General features: G+C 42.9%; 2 protein-coding genes across 2 annotated transcripts; both read right to left on the bottom strand.

Moving 5' to 3' along the window:
* Positions 1–5,508: 5,508 nt before the first annotated feature.
* Positions 5,509–5,946, bottom strand: LOC105943021 (keratin-associated protein 2-3-like). The gene has a single exon (XM_012932834.2). It carries the CDS (start codon positions 5,944–5,946, stop codon positions 5,509–5,511), a length of 438 nt encoding a protein of 145 aa, XP_012788288.2.
* A 5,070-nt stretch (positions 5,947–11,016) lies between these two features.
* On the bottom strand, positions 11,017–11,448 carry LOC105943010 (keratin-associated protein 2-3-like). Its single transcript, XM_012932744.2, has one exon. It carries the CDS (start codon positions 11,446–11,448, stop codon positions 11,017–11,019), a length of 432 nt encoding a protein of 143 aa, XP_012788198.2.
* Between the last annotated feature and the right edge of the window lie 8,685 nt (positions 11,449–20,133).

Raw genomic sequence — 20,133 nt, forward strand, 5'->3', positions numbered from 1 at the left:
CGGCCTCTCTCTGGATCAACTGCCGCTTCTCTCCAGCTTCTCTCTCTCCTCCTACTTGTCTCTCCCACCTTGCCCTTTAGGCTACCCCAGCCAGCTAGCAAAATCAACATAAGAAAGCCCTTCCTGAGGGCAGGGCTTCCAAAGCCCTTCCTCACTCTTAAGGTTTTTTTCTTTTCCTTAGTCCAGGAACTTATTCACGTCTTAATACTAGTTATTTTTGTATGGACATAGCAAGGGATACATTGAGGCTTGCAAGGCAGCTCTCCTGGCAACATCTTGCCACAGGCTCAGACCACAGCACTCAGGCCAGATTAATCATTCCTAACCCTAGCAGGGTCCAAATCTAGTTATCACTGTTTGGATCATGACAACATTTGTCCATGATCAAGCTCTTAACTTATAGTTAAGCATTAGGCACTTTGGCCAAGCCCATCTCGATGCCAGGGTAGCACACAACTCACCGCTTGCCCTGGGTCCTTCTTGTCCCACGTTGGGACCGTGCTTTGGGGGTGCTAGGAAGTAAGGGCAGCTAAGGCTTAGGTCAAGAGAACAGATGCCCTGGAGGAAAATATCATGTAGAGTCAAATGACTCCCAGGTTACAAAAGCATAACATTTGTTAAGTTGATGTCGGTGGGCCCCACGGGTGACTTACGTGAAGTGGGGAGGAGAAAGACGGTCACTTTCTCTCCAACCGCCTCTAACACCCGGGACCCAGGGTAACTGGGTTCTTGTCTCGCTCGCGGAAAAGAATTTCAGGAGTAGACAAGCAGTGAAGTAATAGATTTTATTTAGAGGTTTCTGAGGGAAGGAGGAAGGGATAAGTGGAAAGGGAAAACCAGTAGGAGTAACGCGCTCAAGAAAGAACGCGGGCTCCTCCAAAGATGGAGAGAGCTCTATACACATCCTAGCACTGGACATGAAAGTACACATCTCAAGGGGGGAGATGCGGGCGACACATGTGCTCGGACACATGGCACAAGCAGCACATGGGCTCAGGCAGCATATGCGCGCCCTTCCTTTGTTCAAGGTGGCCTTTATAGGGTTTCTCCAACCTGCCCCCACGTGGGGGCTTCTTCCCAGGTAAAAGTCCGTTGCTAAGGAGGTTACCAGGGAGGTTGGGAGTGGTGATGGCCTTCTTTGGGGAACCTCCTGGGGAGGGGTCCATTATCCTCAGGGTCTGCTGATGGTTTCTTCCGGGTCTTTTGTTTTCTTGAATCTGCACATCTTAAGAGTCCCCTTCCCAGAGACTCTGTTAAATCTCAATTTTCATTGCCAAGGGCCTTTCCCTATCTACCTGCCTACATCAAAGTCTTCCTGTGTCCATACAAAAAGGACTTGCTCTGAATAAACTATGCAAAGGACTCAAGGAGAAGAGAAAAACATTATTTACAAGTCAACAGAACACTAAGAAAGAAGCTACAAATAAACAAAGAGGAATAGGAGCACTGTAATGGGAGTAACCCAATAAACCTAAACTACTGAGGCTATGTTATCCTACACATTACCTTTCACTTACAGAAAACATTTTCAGGAGGAGAAATAGTGAAGCAAGATAAAACTTCCTTTGGTGTAAGCAATGGGCCAGTGAGATAATACAGTGAGTTGGGTGCTTCTCTTGTACTCAGCTGCCCCAAGCTTGATCCCTGGCATCCCATATGGTCCTTCAAAGCTCTGCCAGGATTGATTCCTTAGTGCAGAGCCAGGAGTAAGTTCTGAGCAAAACACCCCAAAATAAAACTAAGAAAGATGGGAGAAAGAGAGGAAATAAAAATAAGAAATTGAGGAGGGAAAGAGAGGTAGCAAATGTTCAAGAGAGAACACAGATTTCTCTAGTGTGGAAAAAGCAAGCAAAGAGACCTAGAGACAAGCAGACAAGATATTGTTCAAGGGAGAACATGATTCAATGAGCAAACTCTAAATGGCTTTTGGGAGGAGATTTCATACAATTATTCCATATGATTTTTCCACTGGGGTTTTGCATATAAGAGTAATTCCAGGCATTGTCCCAAGAAAGTCTTGCAATATTGATGGTATCTTCATATTTTTATCCCTGACTCTGTTGAGGGTGTTTTCATCATCTCAAAGACCATTTTGTAGCTTCTTCTCTGGGTCAGGCCTTGAATTTCTGCTCTCCAAAGATTTCAGGATTTGTATTTCATAGTAATGTGGTCTTCACGCCTTTGGGCTACTTCAAGGCTAGGGAATCTCTGTTTAAGTTTTATTATTTCCCTAAAGTACTTATCTGCCTACAATAAATCCATCAGTGGATTTGGGTAAATTGAAAACATTCTGGGGAGAATTCAACACCCTAGATGACAGCAAGAACATTTCTGATTCACAGGAGGTTGTTAACATTTCAATATAATAAGTTTGATTTGAGAGAAATGGTTATTCACAACCCTCCTGAATAACTTTGCAAGGTTACAAATTCAGAGGACAAAGTAACTGAATTACTAAGGAATTACTAAGAGAACTAGATTTAGTAGTTTTAAGTCTGAAGGTCTGATTAAATTGTTATAATATCATAATAAAACTTGAACACATGAGAAACTCTGCCCTTTCTCAGGCTCTATAATGGATATAGAAAGATGTTCAAGACTGGGTAAAATACTATCAAGCCACATTGAAAACTACATTGAAATCCTTAATGAAAGGAAGAATCGATTATGTGGCAAAGTTCATTGTCTACTTGAAAAAATTGACTCAGTACGTCCACCCTTAATCAATCCGCAGCCGTTAATATCAAGGCCAGACCCTCCACCAGTGATAAGATCACAATTGGCTGAAGGCTCACCTAAGACCTTTTAGGCAACAATTTCTTTTAACCTAAAAACAATATGAACTGATTTTTTAGACAGAAAACCATTTTGCACTTAATAGATTATAGCACAGTGCAAACAAAATTTATCTCTGCACTAGGAATTCAACACATTCATGTAAATATCCTTATGGTGATCTGGCTTTATTGCAGGGTGGTCTAGAACCAAATCCACCACATCTCTGAGTGTACTGAGAGGATAAAGGACAAAAACCACCATTACTATGCTGGAAGGAATATGTTTATTAGAAAATAGACATGTGACCTAGGGTTAGCCAGGTTCCGAGAGGCCTAGGTATTATTTCGCATAAGTAGTTCATCAGCTCGGTTGTGTCCAATAACTACGGAGCTCATGCAAAGAGATGAGGAAGAAATTTGGCGACATCACCTGGCTCAGCAGCAGCAGCAGGGCTCCGAGGTCCTGCAGGTGGTGCGGCAGGGGGCCGGCTGGCAGAAGGGCGGGCGGCAGCAGGGCGCCTGCACCGAGATGGGCCGGCTGCACGTGGAGGCCCAGCAGCAGGGCCGGCACACCACGGCCGTGCACGACGTGGGGCAGCAGGTGATGGGGCGGCAGCAGCCGGCCTGCAGGGAGCAGGGGTCACAGCAGACGGGGCGGCGGCATGGCTCGCAGATGGGGCGCGTGCAGTGGGGCACGCAGGTGACAGGGCGGCACACGGTGGTCTGGCAGGACACGGGGCGGCAGCAGCAGGGGTTGCGACCGCAGCAGGGCTGGCAGCAGGAGCCGATCATGGCGGTGGTGTGGGGCTGGATGGGTAGGTCTGGTGAGAGGAGGTGGGTGTTTTCAGGGGTGAATGTCTTTCTCCCCGCTCCTGGGCCCTATATATACCAGCCCAGGTGCTCATGATCATTTTTTTGGTTTTGTGGGTTCTGTTTCAAAACATACCAGCAGATTAGTAGGTTCTTTAGGCATTTTAAGAAATATGCTCACATACTCATAAAAGACTTGTTTTCTTTAGTTAATGAGAGTCATCATATTTTGCTATTTACGGTTTATAGATGATCTAAATGGCCAAGATTTCAAAGTCTCTGATTATTTCTGTAGTTCGGGGATGCTTTTGTCCCTGATGTTTGGATAGCAAAGAATAGCCTGCCAGGCACATGGCTTTCTTACTGAGAATGAAGTGATGTCTTTAGTACTTTAGTACCTTTCCAACTGTGAAGGATTCAGAAGGGCAAGCCAAGTGGGTATCGATATGTTACCATTCTTTTAAAAATTGTGGTTTCAGGAACTTTGCACACCTTCAGAGGAGAATTCTCAGGACACTCTCTGCTTCCTCCATAGTATCCACATCAATCCCGCACCACTCAGGCCATCCATTTGGGGGGGAATTATAGAGTTACACCTCAGTAGTCCTCTGCCATCATTGGGTTTCCCCTGTTCTCATTTAAAATGTTGCAATAAAATACATATGACATAAACATTGCTCTCTTGACCATTTCGGGGGTGCATGTTAGTGGTATTAAATACCTTCACATACTCCTGTGACCATCAGTAACATGTTCTCCAAACAATGTTTTTGTCTCATCAAAATGAAACTCCGTACCCATAAAATAAGAACTCCTTAATTTTTTTTTCTCTCTCCAGCCTCTGGCACCCACCGGTCTATGCTCTGCTGATATGAATTTGGTTTCGATTGATGTGGTGGAAGAGTGTGAGGGGGTTCTCAATCATGTGCTTCTTGATTTCCATGATTGGGTCTTTCCAAGCTAAAGTGATTTTCATTGCTCATAATCATCATGTTAGTCAGTATCATTAATTATGTTTTGCTTATTATGGTAAAAGAAATAGACTGTATTAATTTATTGTTAGAGCAATCCTAAAAGCTAGGTATTATTACATTTCTAATTTACATAGAAGGAGTCATCCTCCTAGAGACCTAGAGAGATTGTACAGTGGGTAAGGGGCTGGCCTTGTACATGATTGACCTCGGTTCAGTCCCCAGGACCATATATGGTCCCCCCACCCCCCAGCACTACCAGGAGTAATCCCTGAGCACAGAGCCAAAAGTAAGCCCTGAGCACTGCTAGGTGTGGTCCAAAAGGCAAGGAAACAAAACAGAAAGTTCAAGATTAGAGAGACCTGCTTCAGCCTCTCCATGTCCTCAGTCTTATCACTCAGAAGATGCTCTGGCCTCTTTGAATCACTATTAAATGACAGTTTATGAACTTGAATTGTTCCAAACTATGAAGAAGGCCCTGGGAGAAACCCTTCTATCTTCATTTTTATTTGGTGTCTGCTACTATAGCTAAAGCTGAAAATAAGCTTTCAAGGACCCATAAGTAATAAAAGAGAAAACATTTGCTTTTTCAGAGGTAAAATTTTATTATTTTACCATACAAAAACATAGCATAAATATAATATTATCCAGGGGTGTGGGGGAAAGGGAATATCCTGACTGAGGATCCTGAAATAGAGTCTAAATTGGGTTTCATTCATTGGGAACTTTTATCTTTGTATATTCATTTCTTTTAAGCCAGGAATTCCAATGGGATTTTTTTTTCTAATAATTATTGAAGAGGACCAAGATTAGCATTAGTATGCGGGCATAGTTACTTTGAAGGTTGTCGCTGGAGAGCCGGTAGATTACAAAGATGGTGTCTGTCCTCCTCTGATGTACCAAGGCTGGAAACACAGAACTCGGAACCGCGCGTTACACCCCGGGACGGCTTAGCAACTGCAGCAGCAGCAGGGCTCCGAGGTCCTGCAGGTGGTGCGGCAGGGGGCCGGCTGGCAGAAGGGCGGGCGGCAGCAGGGCGCCTGCACCGAGATGGGCTGGCAGCACGTGGAGGCCCAGCAGCAGGGCCGGCACACCACGGCCGTGCACGACGTGGGGCAGCAGGTGATGGGGCGGCAGCAGCCGGCCTGCAGGGAGCAGGGGTCACAGCAGACGGGGCGGCGGCATGGCTCGCAGATGGGGCGCGTGCAGTGGGGCACGCAGGTGACAGGGCGGCACACGGTGGTCTGGCAGGACACGGGGCGGCAGCAGCAGGGGTCGCGGCAGCAGCAGGGCTGGCAGCAGGGCTGGCAGCAGCCTCCCCCGCAGCTGGGAGCGCAGCAAGAGCCGCAGCAGGAGCCACAGCTGGATCCACAGCAGGAGCCGGTCATGGTGGTGGTGTGGGGCTGGATGGGTGGGGCTGGTGAGAGGAGGTGGGTGTTTTCAGGAGTGAATGTCTTCTTCCTCACCCTGGACCCTTTATATACCCTGGCCAGGTGCTGACGAGCCTCAGAAGACACACACATTTCCTGGAGTTGTGGTTGCCCATGGAAATGGGAAGTACTGGTAGACTCAGTCGTCAAGGCAGCTATCCCAAGGTTGCTTTTCTTTCTTCCTCTCTGAGTATCTTCATGAAATGATTCATGTAATCAGAAAGGTGACTCATGGAATCACCGATTCTTCCTGCGATGTCATGAGACAAGCTGATGTTTGAAGACCCCTGTGTTGTCACCATAACCTTTTCCTCTTTTCCTCATCCATGGCTAAGTGTAACTCTCTTCTCTTGGTAGTCAACGGACTGGTTCTGATGGATAATACACACTGAAAGGACTAAAAACCCAAAAGAGTTCCCCAAAGGAGAGGTATAAACCAACTCTGCTAAAGACACAATAGCCTGTGCACCTAGAAACCAAATCCTTGTTCACAGGGAAATAACCACGGAAGCCACTTGAGTTATTTTGTTTAGCAAACTGGATTGATATTGCCCCAGTCACTGATAGATATATACATTTACTAGGTAAAGAGAGTTTTACAAGTAGGGGGTGGAGAAAAAAAAAGAAATTCTAATTAACTTCTAATCACAATTATCAATTACTTATTTTAAGGCAGATGTTGCCACAAAAAGAGAAATACTTTTTTTTTGTTTTGGGAAAATTAAATCAGACTAAGAAAGGAATTTACATTGTATTCTTGTGAATGTCCCTCTCCCCCAGTTGGATTTGGAAATAAATTTAGAAGTGGGGAATTTCTTGCTTCTTTGGTGTGACATGACACTTGCATTGAGCTCTACAAATACGTATTGATTGGAGGGCTGGAGCGATAGCACAGTGGTTGGGCGTTCGCCTTTCACGCGGCCGACCCGAGTTTAATTCCTCCGCCCCTCTCAGAGAGCCCAGCAAGCTACCCGGGCGTATTGGATATGCCAAAAACAGTAACAATAAGTCTCTCAATGAGAGACATTACTGGTGCCCGCTCGAACATATCGATGAGCAACAGGATGACAGTGATTGGAGGGCTTGGGGGTTTGGAGTCAAACCCTGTTGTGCTCGGGGCTTATTCCTTGCTCTGTGCTATGGGACCGCGAGTGGTGCTGGAGATTGAATTGTGTGCGAAGCAAGGAGACTCAGCTGTGTGCAAGGCAAGTCTTGGTGTATTATCTCTCTAGCCTCTTCAAAATATATTGAAACATTCATTAAGAAATCAGCTTTCTTTGGTAGCAGAAACTTTGGTTCCTTAATAGAGGGTTTAATTGCTTATGAGGTGTGAACATGGGCTTCTGGAAAAGACAGGAGGAATTAAGTAAGGCAATGTCTGATAGAATTCTGTTGATTTCACAGCTAAGGAAAATGGCTTAGACACAAAACATTTATATTTAGGAGACTTTTTAATGGCTATCTAAGAGCTATGATGGCTTCAGATCATATTTGCCTCTTTTGTTTTATGTGCTCCTTTTAATTAATTTATTTAATTAATTTGTTATTAAGCAACCACTATGATTTACAAAGTTATTCATGGGTGAGTTTCAGGCATACAATACATAGTTCTTTTTATTTTATTTCATTTTGTTTATTGGGGGTCACACCTGGTGATGCTCAGGGGTAACTACTGGCTCTGCACTCAAGAATTACTCCTGGCAATGCTGGGGGGCTATTTGGGATGCCAGGAATTGAACCGGGATCAGCCACATGCAAAGTAAGTGCCCTATCCACTGTACTATTTTCTCCAGCCCCTGTACTCCTTATAATACATATTTTTTAGTTCACCATAGCCTGAATCCTGTCCTTTGAGTTTGTAACCCTTTGTAGTTTGTCAGAGTTTTTAAGAAACCAAAATTGTAAAATAATTTCTTTGGAGTTATACAATAAAATAGTAGCTTTATTAATAATACTGAGGATCTTAAGGATAAATACTGAAGAGATTCTAGTCTTTTTCAACTGAATCTCTTCAATATAGTCAATATATAGCAATAGTTATCAAAAATTCTATTCTAACTAGTGAAATAAAATAACCATGTATTATGTGGCTTAACATGTTCACAGCAGAGCCTGGCAAGCTCCCCGTGGTGTATTCGATATGCCAAAAACAGTAACAATAACAGGTCTTATTCCCCTGACCCTGAAAGAAGTCTCCAATCGTTGAGAAAGACGAGTAAGGAGAGGCTGCTAAAATCTCAGGGCTGGGACGAATGGAGATGTTACTGGCACTCACTCAAGTAAATCGATGAACAACGGTGTGACAGTGATACAGTGAACATGTTTTTATTTGCTTTAGAATATATATGAAATATTAATAATAGGAATATTGAATAAGTTGGTAAACTCACTGTTTTTGTTAGTTGCAAAATTATTAATTAAAGGCTTTGCTATTTGAAGTTGCATCAGTAAGAAGAAAACATCCCTCTGTTGTCAGGACAGGGTCTTAGTCACCCTAACAGGGAAGAAACTTAAATGTCCAGCTCAGAGATTATCTAAGTTAGATGAATAAGAGATGTTTCTGAGAAGAACTTTTTTAGAGACAGCATTCTCCATGTATTTAAATCTGGTAGATTCTGAAGAAAGTGCACCTAACTTCTTTACAAGGCCAGTCCACATATTAAGTCTTTTGCACCTAGCTTTGTTTTGAGCTGATCAAAACAACATAGTGTGTGAGTTTACCTAATCACCACTGTTCTTAAAGGAGTCAAAGCATTTTTCTCAAAGTGCTTTCATCTTTCTTTATCAGGATGCCCTGAAGGCTGGCAGTGCATTAATTGTTGGGCAAGAGAGATGTGGGGTTTGGGTCATATCACTCAAATTCCAAACATTCTGCAAGAGGATAATCACCAGAATGCGTGTAAATAAATGTCAACAATAATGGTGCTAAATTGAGGTTTTTTTGGGTAGTAATATAGAGAAAAGAATGTAGTGCTAGTGATGAGGTGATAATGAGCCATGCCCTCATCTTAGTTGTTTCATGATTTAGTCATTTCATGAAATGTCAATTGTGTTTGATTCAGAACTAGTTGGGGAGTTACTGGATATTTAGAAATTTAAAACATTTTAAAAACAGAATATGAATTCCTATTCACCATACAGGTCTTTAAAGAATCCTGAAATCATGTGAGTTAGAGATGAGGATATGGAAGAGCAAGGAAGAAGGGCCAGAAAGAAATCAGAGAAGACACAGAACAATTCAAATCCTTCCTCCATAACCCAGCAGTTTCACACTTTAGAGAAAACCTACACTTTCTTCCAATCTTAATCTTCCCATTTGCAGACTAGGAAGATTCTATATAACCTTGAGTTCTTCATAATACATATACTAGTTTGGAAGACAAAAAAGATGGGTACCACTCATTGTAAAGAGAAAATGTTTTCATGGAAAAGACAGGGGGGAGAAATTAAATAATTAAAGAGCTTGTGGCATTTCTTTCTGGAATTAAAAAATATATATATTGCTTTTGAGTGGTTCTGATAGTCATTTGCCAAAAACCAGAGACAACTAAACTAATCTTTTGGAGTGACTTACAACTTTGAGTTCATTTGGGTGGTGCGGGTTGGAAGAAAAAGTTTCAAAACCATGTATTACTCCAATGCCTCTCTTCTCTAGATATTAATGCCTACTCCAATTCTGTAATTAATATTCTTACCAGTGGATTTTCAAATGAACTTTTAAGAACCCTTTTATTCTGAGAGAGTATCTGTCTATTGCTTTTTTTTTCAAACCTTATGTTTTTAATTAGGAAATTTTTGCCAGCCAGCAAATAAAGACTGACTGAACACATAAAAGCCATCTCCTTTCTACTCATAAAGTCTTGATATATCATAAATGACACACCTTTTGAGCTTGCCTGATATAGTGGTGTTCAAATACACAAGGGAAAAAAACAAAAGAGTGGTACGGTGAGAGTTAGTATGCTCCATGCACTCTACATGCATGCAACGGTATAAATTTCCCAGCAGTTTACGTTGGTCAGTACTAATTTTTCTATTTTTTTTTAAATGACAAAATCTAAGGGTGAGAGAAGTTAAATTTCACAGATGTTGAATTCTTGCTCGAAGAAAATCTCAAACTTTCAGAACTCATCACAAATATGGTCCCATTCCAGTCAATATTAGCACCGAGTTGAGTACTGGGAACCAGAGGTTGCTGGGGTACCTTCCTTGAAAAGCAAGAACTCGAAACTTTCAATACAGTGCCTTACTGGGAGGGAAGAACACATAGAATGCTCAGGACATGGGTTGAGACACCTTCTTGTAGGCTCATGCCAGAGGGCTTGTGTGCTTATATTTGTGTGGTGGAAAGGACAGAAAAGGAGTGATAGAGAAGAATGAACTGAACTTGGTAGACTTTGGCAATTGATAATCCCTGGAAAGTTTCTGAATAAACAAATGATGAATGCAGGGCATTTCTAGGCTGAAGGGTTTGTTTAGGTCGGCCAAAATCTTTTCTTTAGTGCAGTTTCTAAAATTCTGCTCAAATGATAATAAACCCATGGATTATAAAAATTATTAACAAACAGTGGAGGAAGAGGTAGGGGGTTAAAGATTGGACTAGATGTGACATAAGGACCATGACCTTGGTGGTGTTTGGGCGCAGTAACTTGGTACATCAAAATCATATGCTTCAACCCTATTGTAACCATAATACCTAAACTGTAATAAACTAACTTTAATCCTGCTTACTCTATGCACCCTGGTAAACATGCACTCATGAACTAAGACGGTAGCAAGGAGTCTTGCAAGAGAAAGAGTTTATTGAAAACAAATGAGCAACACTTTACAAAGAGTGATAGGATTTGAGCAGCCCCCAGAGTTCCGGCTCTGGGAGCTGGCGACAGTGTTATGAGCCATAATTATAAAGTGATTTCTATGGGATAAGTAATCTTGTCCGCTTATGACAAGGGTTTTGTTTGTCTCCTTTTCATCTTGAAAGGCACAGTCAGTGTTGGGGGGTCCCATGTTGCTCTAGCAATGGTGAGTTCAGCAGCAGCAGCAGGGCTCCGAGGTCCTGCAGGTGGTGCGGCAGGGGGCCGGCTGGCAGAAGGGTGGGCGGCAGCAGGGCGCCTGCACCGAGATGGGCTGGCAGCACGTGGAGGCCCAGCAGCAGGGCCGGCACACCACGGCCGTGCACGACGTGGGGCAGCAGGTGATGGGGCGGCAGCAGCCGGCCTGCAGGGAGCAGGGGTCACAGCAGACGGGGCGGCGGCATGGCTCGCAGATGGGGCGCGTGCAGTGGGGCACGCAGGTGACGGGGCGGCACACGGTGGTCTGGCAGGACACGGGGCGGCAGCAGCAGGGGTCGCGGCAGCAGCAGGGCTGGCAGCAGGGCTGGCAGCAGCCTCCCCCGCAGCTGGGAGCGCAGCAAGAGCCGCAGCAGGAGCCACAGCTGGATCCACAGCAGGAGCCGGTCATGGTGGTGGTGTGGGGCTGGATGGGTGGGGCTGGTGAGAGGAGGTGGGTGTTTTCAGGAGTGAATGTCTTCTTCCTCACCCTGGACCCTTTATATACCCTGGCCAGGTGCTGATGAGCCCCAGGACACACAGACATTTCCTTGTTAATTTCGTGTCAATTAGGCAGGGATCTCCCCATTGAGTAATTGTCTTTTCATGATGCTCAAGTATCCCTTTCCTCTTGTTTTGTTTATTTCCTCCCTCCAGCCGTCCAATCTAGACCTTGGATTTGATTAGGGTGAATTTACTCATAAAAGAGAAAGGAATGTGTTTATCTCGATTACAATAGTTAATCTAATCAGTCTATCCTGGTGCCCTGAAGCAAATGTTTTATTTCTGGACTTCAAAGACTCTCATAATTGCCACCCAAGCTGGGATCTGCTTTGTTTAAACCTGTGCATGTGACAGTGACAGGTTCTTAGTAGCACTGTGTGAGACCAGCTGTCCTCTACTTCCCGATGGCACTTGCCACCACTCACAAACGGCTAAGCTCATCATTTTCCGTAAGAGGAGGGAACACATGTATCCTGCATTCCTGCCCTTCTCCTTAGTCACTGTCTCCCAACAGAACCCGGGCTCCCTGCCCTGGTGACTGGTGCCTTCCCATTCACCTGGAATGTTCTCCCAAGCCAAACCCAACCTGGACCTTGATTGTAAAACTCTCATCAAGAATCCATGGCCATTTTCACCTTGGTAATTTACTTGGGATGAGTCACTGCTGTTGTGGAGCCAAGGAAGAATCCAGAGAGGACGTAGACTGTCCCCCACTGGACAGATGAAGTCATGGGGATTCACATAATTGACTCTGGATTGGGGCTGGGTGGCAGCCATCCTCCTTCCTCAGCAAGCGACCTCTATGGGTTAAATTGGGGTGCATAGACCAGGGGCTTCAGACCACTCACATTACAATGTCACATCTTGAAACTGGGAAGGATGAAGGGATGTAAGAATGTATTCTCCCCCTTTGCCCCCCCAAGAAAGAACATCCAAAAGGACCTGGAGTCTTCTGTTCTGGGGTCAGACCTGTGCCTGAACCAGAGATTTATTTCTCCATAAAGATCAACTGGGGTCAATGAATGGGGCTGGGATGAGGGTGGGGTTGAATGCTTGTTCCCCCTGAGGCCTATCTCCATGTAGTCTGGTCTCATTTGATCACATCCTATGGAACTTTGTGCCTCTAGTTCCTTTGACTGTTGTTGATGGGCACCTTCACCCTATACCTTGCCCTCCATGGTGGATTCTATTAGTTTACTTCATACTTTGGATAGATCTGAATATTATTTTTGGATTTTGAAATTTTGAGGACAATTCTGTTAGCCAACTACATATTCTGTCTATGAGCACTGACAGAAAAAGGGAGACAATGTATTTATAAAATATACTCTGAACACCTTTTATTTTTTTATATTTATTTATTTATTTATTTGCTTTTTGGGTCACACCCAGTGATGCACAGGGGTTACTCCTGGCTCTTGCACTCAGGAATTACTCCTGGCGGTGCTCGGGGGACCATATGGGATGCTGAATCAAACCCAGGTCGGCTGCATGCAAGACAAACGCCCTACCCGCTGTGCTATTGCTCCAGCCCCTCCGAACACCTTTTAAACACCCTCTGTTCTAAAAGGAGCCCCCTAAACATCAATGAAAAGGCATTTATGGTCGTTTTCATACAAGAATTAGCTCCAGTTTTGCTTTGACAATACCATAAATAGTATCAAGGGTGTGAATTATATCAAATTCATTTTTCTAATTTTATTTTATGATATTTTTGCTATACAGACAAATAATTCTCATATAATGCAATGCAATATTATAAACAAAGTCATAATTTGGCTCATGGATAATATTTTCTGATTTTTATTTATGAGCAAGAGTTTGTATACATATTTGCCTTTGAAAGCCTTTTGTACTCATATTTTTTGCTATCATTTTCATGGAGTCATCTATTCTTTTCTAACAAGACTCTAATAGAAAGCTTTGATCCATTTTCCCCCTAAGAATACCTTCTCTCAGTTTCCTCTGTATCTTCTGTTTTCTTTGTTTGATGTTCAATATCAGCTGACATTTCCTTTCTATTGTGTTATTACCATTTATTGAGTCCTTGGTATATCCCAAGGACTGTAGTAGGTACATTGGGTATTCTACCACATAAATTATAATAATCAATTGAATTAGGCATTATTATCTCTACTTTATAGAGGAGAAATCTGAAATACAGAGGTTGACAAATTTTCTCAAGGTCACATGACTCTTGAGTAACATAATATGGATTCAATACAAGCATGAGCAATCTTAAACTTGTGTTTCAACAAATATACTTACATAAAATCAATGAATGAAGAAATTCACTCTCTGCTCTCCACAAAAGCTTAATTTTATTTGTTAAAACAATGTATTTGTGATTAAGCTCCTTAACAGTCATGATCCCAGAGACACGCAAACAAATCTCGGACCCGAGCAGCTCTTGAGAGAAATGTCTCTAGGCCTCCTTCACCAGGCCACCCCAGATGGGAAAAGGTGTTGTCCCTCTGCCTATTCCCCGAGAAACCTGGTGGCCACCATCTACCAGAGCTCATTAGAAAAGCCAGGTATGGTCCAACAGTGACAACACAAACTCGGCCTCTTGGGATTGGGGTGGACCAGGTCCTTCTCCTCCCCCGCCCCAAAGGGACAGAGATGCCACCCACGAACGCCTCCTCCACCCCATCCCTGGCTACTGAATAAGCTCCTTAAGGGTCATCATCCCAGAGACACACAAATGAATCTCGAACCGAAAGGCTCTTGGCAGAAATGTCTCCAGACCTAATCATTAAGATTTTAGAATTCGAGTGGCTGCTAAAACCAGCAATAGAAAACAAATTGTCAAATGTTGACTTTTTGGCAGATCTGAGTGTTCAGGGAAAATTCCAAATAATAATGGTGGGACTGGTGTTAAAATACTGAATGTAATCAAAGTACAGAGAGAGAGTAACGTGAAAATTATCTGCCACACAAGTAGGGGTAGGAGTGGGATGGGGGGTATACTGGTGTTTTGGTGGTGGAAAATGTGCACTGATGAAGGGATGGGTGTTTGATCATTGTATGACCAAGATTCAAACACAAAAGCTTTGTAACTGTTTGCACGGTGATTCAATAATACTTTTAAAATAATACTAATAACTAAGAAAAATGTATTTGTTTATTAAACCATATCCTCCAGAAATTTTATTAAATAAGACCAACTCTAGCACAAATACTTGGGCATTATTCTGTTTTTCTTTTCTTTATGGAAAACCATCAGCTTATCTTTTCATAGTGACTGGAGTATCAGGCTAGTTATGCACTGCTACTACAGTTGGATTAGTCAATTACTATGGCAAATTTCATAACATGTGGTAACAACTACTTATTTTTTGGTCATGTGCCAGTTGGATTTGAGCTTTATGCTGGTGGAGATTCCTGGTTGTGGATTCAGTTTTGAAATTCCTTTCTGAATTAGAGTTGTCAGATTTAAGAAATGAAAGTGCAGATCCCCAGTTAAAATTTAATTTCAGATAAGACACAAACACATAATTAGTTTAAGTGTGCATTTTAATGTACAGCATATACCTACATAAACTTTTATTTGTTGTTTATTGGAAATTCCAGTTTAATGAGATACCCCATATTTTTGTTATTAGCACAATATTCTGATTGTGCAAACTGACTTCAAGTCTTTGCTTAGATCATGTCCCCTAAGTTCTTATTGGCCAAAGCTAGTCACATAGTAAAGTTCAGGATAAAGGGGTGGGGAAATAACAAGAGACATCACTCTCAGTAGAATGTGAGGACAAGAGGGGTCAATATTAATGATGCATATTATAATTTACCAGAGAAACTGATAAATTATTTTAATAATCTTTTTTTGTGAATCTTGGACAAAGGCTTTTAAAGAGTCAAATTAAATTATCTCCGATGGGTCTGTATTTTAATTTTATTACTTTATTTTTTCACTTTTTGGGCAAGGCGATAGCCTAGCGGGTAGGGCATTTGCCTTGCATGCAGCTGACCCGGGTTCGATTCTTCTGCCCTTCTCAGAGAGCACGGCAAGCTACCAAGAGTATCTCACCCGCACGGGAGAGCCTGGCAAGCTACCTGTGGCATATGCAATATGCCAAAAACAGTAACAACAAGTCTCACAATGGAGACATTACTGGTGCCCGCTCGAGCAAATCGATGAGCAATGGGATGACAGTGACAGTGACAGTGACTTTTGGGGCCACACCTGGTGATGCACAGGAGTTACTCCTGGCTCATGTACTCAGGAATTACTCCTGGCAGTGCTCGGGGGACCATATAGGATGCTGGGAATTGAACCCGGGTCGGCCATGTGCAAAGCAAATGCCCTCTGTGCTATCGCTCCAGCCCCGGGTCTCCATTTTTATGGATAACTTTCATTCCTTTATCTCTTTGTCTTCCTAACGAACCAAGAAATACCACTAATTAAAGAGAAATGTCTGATTTATTGAGAAGAATTTCATGTTGTCAATCTTCTACTTGTTTATATTTGATTATATGTTTAAAAGAAAAGCATTTGCAGGATTTTATTTTTTTGGCTTTTGGGATCATGCTCTATGATGCTAGGAGTTATTCCTGGCTCTGCACTCAGAAATTCTTCCGGGGGATGCTGGGGGGACCATATAGGATGCTGGGGATGGAACACTGGGTAGGCTGTGTGCAAAGCAAATGCCCTACCTGCTGTGCTATCACACGAAAATTTTATTAAAGAAATTTTTGATTTAGTTATTTTATCATAAGTTATACTTCATTGTCTACTGTGAGTGCAGATTATTTTGAAGACAGATATTCTTTTGGTAAAAATTTAAGTGAGGCATTCAATAATGCAGATAATGTTATTGAAGTTAATATTAAGCAAATACATATATATTCTGGTTGGTTATGATGGATTATTTCTTTACACATTTGTGCACTTCATCTACTAATTTTTTTTGGGGGGGTCATACCCAACAATGCTCAGGGGTTACTCCTGGCTCTGCACTCAGGAATTCCTCTTGGGCGATCCTTGGGTGTCCTTATGGGATTCCAGGGACTGAACCCAGATTGGCTGTATGCAAGGCAAACGCCTTATCCGCTGTACTATCTCTATGGCCCCCATTTACTACACTTACTAATGTTTATTGGAGTTTTGCATCTACGTTCTTCAAGAATTTACTTTATTATACTGTTGTTGCCTCTTTTTGATAGTATGGTTATAGTTGTTTTATAAAAATGACCTGAAAGCAACCTAACAAAAAAACAAGCTCATGAATATAGAGAATAGATCAGTGGTTACCAAAGGTGTGGGTGGGTGGGTGAAATACGGCTGAACAGAAGGTTCAGAGCTAGAAACTTCAAGTGGTAATAAATCCTGAGGATATAACACACAGCATGACAACTAGAGTTAATCATACTTGATCACATATTTGAGAGTTGTTGAGAGAGTAAATTTTCAAAGGTTTAATTCAAGAAAAATATAACTACTGTAGCACTGTACTGGAGCAGTGCCGTCCAGTTGTTCATTGATTTGCTCGAGGGGGTACCAGTAACATCTCCATTGTGAGACTTGTTACTGTTTTTGGCATATCGAATACGCCACGGGTAGCTTGCCAGGCTCTGCCGTGCAGGCAGGATACTCTCGGTAGCTTGCTGGGCTCTCCGAGAGGGACAGAGGAATGAACCCAGGTCAGCCGCTGTAGGATAACATAGCCTCAGGTAGTTTAGGTTTATTGGGTTACTCCCACCACAGTGCTCCCATTCCTCTGTGTTTATTTGTAGCTTCTTTCTTAGTGTTCTGTTGACTTGTAAATATTGTTTTTCTCTTCTCCTTGAGTCCTTTGCAAAGTTTATTTAGAGCAATGTTCTTTTTGTATGGACACAGGAAGACTTAGCAAATGCTATGCTTTTGTAACCTGGGAGTCATTTGACTTTACATGATATTTTCCTCCTGGGATATGTTCTCTCAGCTAAGACTCAGCTGCCCTTACTTCCTAGCACCCCCGAAATCCAGGTCCCAACGAGGGACGAGATGGACCCGGGGCAAATGGTGAGTTGTGTGCTACCCTGGCATCGAGATGGGCCTGGCCAAAGTGCCTAATGCTTAACTATAAGTTAAGAGCTTGGTCATGGACAAATGTTGTCATGATCCAAACAGTGATAACTAGATTTGGACCCTGCTAGGGTGAGGAATGATTAATCTGGCCTGAGTGCTGTAGTCTGAGTCTGTGGCAAGATGTTGCCAGGAGAGTTGCCTTGCAAACCTCTTGCTATGTCCATACAAAAATAACTAGTATTAAGATGTTAATGAGTGCAAAGACTAAGGAAAGGAGAAAAACACCTTAAGAGTCAGGAAGGGCTTTGGAATGCCAGGCCCTCAGGAAGGGCTTTCTTATGATGATTTTGCTACCTGGCTGTGTGTAGCTTAGGGGCAAGGGGGAGAGAGAAAGAGGGAAGAGAGAGACAAGAGAATCCAGAGAGGCTGCAGTAGATCCAGAGAGAGGACAGAGCTGGGAGTGCGGGAGAGGAGAAAGATGGAAGATTGAATAAACGGTAACTAATCAGCAACCAGCTTGGTCCTCGTTCTTCCTTCGCCTGTCCTTGGCCAACGGCCGTCCTGATCCAACCCATACACAGTGGTTCCAGAGCACCAAACGTGGGTGGTGGGACAGAGCCGCCCTGAGAGTCCAGGAGTGCTCAAGCCCCTCGGCATGCCTTAGTTTTTTACAAGCCGCATGCAAGGTAAACACCCTACCCACTGTGCTATGGCTCCAGTCCATACTACATGTGATTAAAAAAATGGTAAGAAAACTTTTCTCTTTTCATTTCTTCTCCCGCCCCCAGTTTGAATGGGTGACAATTTCCTTTAAAGTTTAGTTCGATTTAGTTAGCTTACTTTAAATAAATATGGGCCTAATAATTTTAATGTCAATATATGTCAAGGGTAGATTTGTCAGTTTCTTTAATGGAATAGATAGTTTTTTTATGGAACTAATCTTATGGAATTTACTTTGGTAAGTTGTATTTTTCTTTAAGTAGTTAATTATAATATTCAAATATATTGATATAAACGTCCATTTTCCTAATTTTTTTTTTAATCTTTGGCTGTTGGGTACGGTAAGTAAGGTTTTGTTTGTGGCTAGTTCATTTTCAATCCCTGGCACTACATATGGCTCCCTGACCAATAAGTGATTCGTCAGTACAGAACCTGGAATAAGCACTGAACAGAGTCAGTTATCACTGTATCACTGTCATCTCATTGCTCCATTTACTCAAGCGGGCACCAGTAACGTTTGCATTCATACCAGCCCTGAGATTTTATCAGCCTCTCCTTACTAGTCTTTCCCAATGATTGGAGACTCTTTCAGGGTCTCATCCCCCTGTTATTGTGACTGTTTGGGGCATATAGAATATGCCAAGGGGAACTTGCGAGGCCCTGCCACGTGCACAGGCTATTCTCGGTAGCTTGCCGGGCTCTCATTTCCCTGTATGATTTTATGGAAAATGGGTAGGGAGTGTCTTATGATGTGTTCCTGCAGTCCAGGAACATGTTCACTCATGCTTGAGGCTTGGCCCGAGCGTGTGGAAAGCGGGCTGGAGGGTGGCGGTGGTTGGGTAGTGGAGGTCGGCTGCTGAGAACAGAGTCAGTAATAGCCAAAAACAAAAACAAAACGTGACTGCTGTGACCAAAGAGATAGTACAAGGGCTAAAATTGCTTGCCGTGTATGCAGCTGACCTTGACCTTGGTTCTACCCTCGCACTGAAAGCTACCACAGCGCCCAGATGCACCATGACCACAGTACAAGGAGTGGCCTGTGAGCCCCACTGGATATGAGCCACTCTCCCCCAAAATATTTTTTTTAATTTTATTTTATTGAATCACCATGAGATAGTTACAAGTTTTCATGTTTGGGTTACAATCTCACAATGATCAAACACCCATACCTCCACCAGTGCACATTCCCCACCACCAATATCCTGGGTGTACACCCCCCTTTCCCACCCTCCCCCTGCCTCTATGGCAGACAATATTCCCCATACTCTCTCTCTCCTTTGGGGCATTATGGCTTGCAAAACAGACACTGAGAGGTCATCATGTTAGGTCCATTATCTACTTTCGGCATGCATCTCCCATCCCAACTGGTTCCTCCAGCCATCATTTTCTTAGTGATCCCTTCTCTATTCCATCTGCCTTCTCCCCTCCACGCATGAAACAGTCTTCCAGCTATGGGGCAATCCCCCTGGCCCTTGTATCTACTGTCCTTGGGTGTCAGTCTCCCCCAAAACGTTGACTTTCTTTGTAGCTGATTGCACTCCTTCTCCAATATAATATTATTTGTCAATATTTTGACCACCTTTTTCTGACTTTGATCAGTTTTTGCCAACCTTTTTCTATTTTATTAGTTATTTTTTACATTATTGATTTTTATTAAACTTTCCCTTATCTTTATTGATTTATAAAATTACTTTGATTAACTTTTAATGTAAAAATTATATCATAAACTTTAAATTTCTCATGAAAACCTACCTTATACATTGTGTTTATTGACTGATGGAGGACGAATATGGATGCAATAGGAGAGGAATTTCACTATGCAACTCCAAACCCTGACTTGAAGTGTAACTCATTATACTA

The sequence above is a fragment of the Sorex araneus genome, chromosome 3, assembly GCF_027595985.1.
Source record: "Sorex araneus isolate mSorAra2 chromosome 3, mSorAra2.pri, whole genome shotgun sequence".
Classification (NCBI taxonomy): Eukaryota; Metazoa; Chordata; class Mammalia; order Eulipotyphla; family Soricidae; genus Sorex; species Sorex araneus.

Bases quoted from the DNA above. Each gene is read 5' to 3' on its own strand.
- LOC105943021 (XM_012932834.2), bottom strand. From the start codon at position 5,946: ATGACCGGCTCCTGCTGTGGATCCAGCTGTGGCTCCTGCTGCGGCTCT.
- LOC105943010 (XM_012932744.2), bottom strand. From the start codon at position 11,448: ATGACCGGCTCCTGCTGTGGATCCAGCTGTGGCTCCTGCTGCGGCTCT.